We start from the raw sequence: 4,016 nt of genomic DNA on the forward strand, positions 1-4,016 counted from the left end.
TCCTTCTTAGCTGATGGCACTTCATGTGAGGAGATGAGTTCTTATAAATTCTCCAAAACTGCATTTCATTTAACTTTATGGAATACCATACAGAAACCTCTACCTTCTTTTTCTTTAATACTTGCAGCAATTAAATCTTACAATTACTTTGGAACATTTGGCAGTTATTTACTTATTTGAGTAATAAACCCCCGAAATTTCTCCTCAATTTAAGCTTAATAATTGAACCACGTGAAAACTGTTCCTCTAAACATGGAAGTTTAGAAAAAATAAAAAGAAAGAAGTTTTAGCACTCAGTAGGGACAATGTCTTTGTAGCAAAATCATAACACAGTGCCCCCTTCCACAAAGTAGGCTCTACAATATCCAATATTTTAAATATCTATTGATCATGGCTCTGTGTTTAGCCTTGTGGCGTCCGTAACACCTATAGAGAAATCCATCAGGATTCATTTCCAGAACACAAAAATGCAATCGGCCCATTTTTCTACTAGTCTGGGAAGAATCAGTGCATGATTTAATCTATTTTAAGAAGAAATTGAAAACTTATCTTTGTTTCAAAAAAAATCAAAGCCTGGGAAGTAATTTCTCCTAGCTTTAAAAAGGCCAATTTATTAGTTGCATTTTGGAATTCCAAAATAAATAGACTTTCGCTGCAAGGCAACGTCACTTATTCTAGAACATTCAGTAGATGTTAAGAACTCCCAACTCGGTCTCTGGGAATAATCCGTAGATCTGAACCATGCTTTAGAAACACATTTCCTAAACAAACAAACAAAACAGAACTTGTTACCGACCAGCCAACCGAGTAAAATGTTATCTAAACAAGAATAAACATTTAAGGGATAACAATGTTAGTTCAGTCTTAATTTTTGTTGTAATTCCTCTAATATAGCAGAAATACATTTTTCATGGTTCCATGGAATTTCATCTTATCCCTCTTACTCCGAAGAATACTTTTAGTCAGAAAACTGAGGAAATAGTGGAACAGTACAAAACCTCTGAAATCCCCATGGATTACTAAGATTTTATTCCTACACAATCTTATTTTGGGAAGTTTTTGAAGACTAAAGTAACTGTCTAATCTACAGGAACTTTAATATACGCTAAAGAAAGAAAAAAAAAAGAAGGGGAAAAATGTACCTTCTATACAACTGAGCTTCTGATAAATCAACTGATAAGGCTGAACATTAAATTGCATCTAAATTATTTTTTTTTACTTGTAAACTGAGGAGGGATTTTGGGCTGGGTCTTAGGTTTGGTGCAGGTTGTTTTATTTGGTTGGTTTTGGGGGGAAAGTGTTTTTTGTTTGTTGTTGTTTTGCTTTTCCCCTGCCAGTTTAAGGGCAACACCACACAGCATTGTCAGGGCAATGTCAAAAAAAAAATAATCAATGTGCAATCCATGTGGCTAATCTTACATTTGAAGATAAGATAAAATAAAGGCTGTGATGAAAACATTTTGTTTCTAGACGCTTTTGATTCACCTGTTCCTCTATTATGAGAATCTATTTTATACTTCTACTGAATAATTCCTCAACATTTTAAGAATTTAGGAGAGGTAAAGCAAATAAATTAGAGACGTCAATTCAATATACGTATCTGTACGCATGATGAATTACAACATGGATGTTTTAATTCAGAAGTCAAGTAGTACTAAATACATTTACTTTGCAGGATTAAGCTACAACTGACTTGAACTACATAATACAAATAAATACAAAATACAAAATAATACAAAATAAAAATATGGCAAAGAGAAACAATGTAAGTATAACTTAAACATTTAAGCAACTTTACCTCTTTTGCCCAAGTATTCTTCCATGGACATGTGAAAATGTGACTTGCTCTATGGATGATGATCTAGTAGCTAAACTATATTATTAATTACATGTTTTTCATACACTTGATGATGGCATCATAACGAGGATAGCATCAGCTAAGGAGTCTGCCTGAGGCATGGCACCTGACAAGCTACAATCCAGGTGTCCTAAGGCAAGCACGGAAGGATAGAAACCTGCAGTGGAGCAGAAAGCCACTTGATCTTCATTTTCAAATTGCAATCAAAGACCTCAGAAATGGGTCACTCCACTTAAATAGCTCATTTTACAACACCAAGAAATTCCTTAAACTAATGTCAAGCATCTGCTCTTCTAACCACCAGGTACTGTCCTTCTTTACTTCTAAGACATGCTTCTTAAAAATATGCTTTCCAAAGCACCTAGAGTTCCTGCTTTAAAAAAGAGTATTATTTTTTACACATATATCATGAGATGTGCTGCTAAAATAGCAAATACTACTGAATGAGGTGTAGTGGGGAAAAAAAATGACTACTGTTACTTCAGTAGCATGAAATACAGCATTGCAGACTAAATAGCTAAGCTCTGAAGATCAGAAGTGCCTCATTTTTTTCACAGACGTAAATAAACAAACGCTGAACAACAGTGGATTTAGCCTTTACACACTACACTGACTGCAGTTTCCAACTCCTGGGTAATGCTTTTTCCATTTAAGAAATCAAAACTTAAAACACAAAAACCCCTGAGTGCTATGCATTGGTTTGAAAGTAAAATAACTGAGGTTTTTAATACTGGGCTTCATAGATAATAACTTACCTGCTGTCTGTGCAGGATTTATTCCTATGCCATCTAGAAAAAAAAAAACAAACCAAAAAAATATATGGAAGAGGGGAAGATGAAACTTACTACAATTCATTACACTAACTTATAGCTCAAAAATATAAGATACCAACAAGATATAATTATTACATCAGGTCTTATGCAGCTATTTCCTGTAACCAAAATACTCTTATTATTGCAGCTAATAAAAACTTTTAATCACAGAAAATCCAAGCTATGTATTTGAACAAAATGAAATTCATAATGGTTTAATACCTTCATCCCATGCATAAGCAATTTAAATAATCCTGCAGTATTATCAGATTCAGTCTACACTCCATAGAGGTTGTAAAAGAAACGACAGTTTTACTTCTATCAATACCCCTTCACTGAAAATACAATACAAAAACTATTAGAAAAAAATATATAAGCTATATTCTTACCATTTGTTATAATGGCACTTGTTGCTGCAGGAACTTTGAACTAAAGGAAATAAGAGTAGGACAAAATAACATAGTTAAAGCAGAAAATATATGGGGAATATTCAAAGCAATTATAATTTTCGCTAGTTCAGGTGTAAAAAAAAATTGTGAAAAAAGATTCTCCTTGGATTTATGGATATAGCAAAATAAAGGTTTAAAGCAGAAGTTGATTAGATATCTCAACATAGCATGTGAAAATTTGCAGTATTAAAAAACTAATTTAATTCAACTATTACTACTCACTGGATAAAATATAAAAGCTAATCTTTGTTAATTTTGACCAATTTCCTGCTTGCTTTCTGGTGCTGCTGGGAGATCACCAACTGCACTGCTCCAAGAGAAGAGTTCACTCTATAGTTTTTCACACAAAAGGAAACACTAACAGCACTGCATCAGATCTGAATCCCTCCTCTGATTTTTGACTCCAGCCTAAGCAGGATTTGTACCCTTAATCAGCATCACATGTCTTCATGGTACCCCACCTCCATGTGCATCATATGGGGTCAGCTTTACAGGATGAAAAGCTCTGCTCAGGTGGAATTACACTGCATACAGGCTTCAGACTACTTCAGAAGATCTGAATTGAGATGGGAAAGCAAAAACCAGTGATTTCACAGCACTAGAGGAAGCCAGGCAGTGGGAAAAATCCTGCACTATGTAATGTGGCTGGACCACACAGGACAGCAAAGGTAGGGTGGGTGCAAGTCAATCGGTGCTACCTGGTTGGTCTGAGGACCAAAGGTTGCTCCTTGGGCTTCCTCTACTTAGCACAATGAACTACCCTAAACTATGCCTGAATTATGAGCAAGTATTAGTGAAAACTCCTCAGAAAGCACTTGAACCTTCTCTGTTAAATAGGAAAAAGGGCAGCTAGCTATGAATGCTAACACTGGGGACTTCCCTGGAAGAACTGCAGAA

At 34.9% G+C, this 4,016-nt stretch overlaps 1 protein-coding gene across 1 annotated transcript in view; it reads right to left on the minus strand.

The window, feature by feature from the left end:
• Positions 1-290: 290 nt before the first annotated feature.
• The window catches only part of UFM1 (ubiquitin-fold modifier 1), a 19,980-nt gene continuing 16,254 nt past the window's right edge, over positions 291-4,016 (minus strand). The window contains exons 5-7 of the mRNA XM_009998367.1: positions 3,060-3,099; positions 2,614-2,646; positions 291-761 (exon numbers count right to left, since the gene is read on the minus strand). Coding sequence (XP_009996669.1) covers positions 694-761; positions 2,614-2,646; positions 3,060-3,099 — 141 coding nt within the window. The 3' untranslated portion in view covers positions 291-693. The remainder of the gene's footprint in view (positions 762-2,613; positions 2,647-3,059; positions 3,100-4,016) is intronic.

The sequence above is a fragment of the Chaetura pelagica genome, unplaced genomic scaffold, assembly GCF_000747805.2.
Source record: "Chaetura pelagica isolate M959 unplaced genomic scaffold, ChaPel_1.0 scaffold105, whole genome shotgun sequence".
Classification (NCBI taxonomy): domain Eukaryota; kingdom Metazoa; phylum Chordata; class Aves; order Apodiformes; family Apodidae; genus Chaetura; species Chaetura pelagica.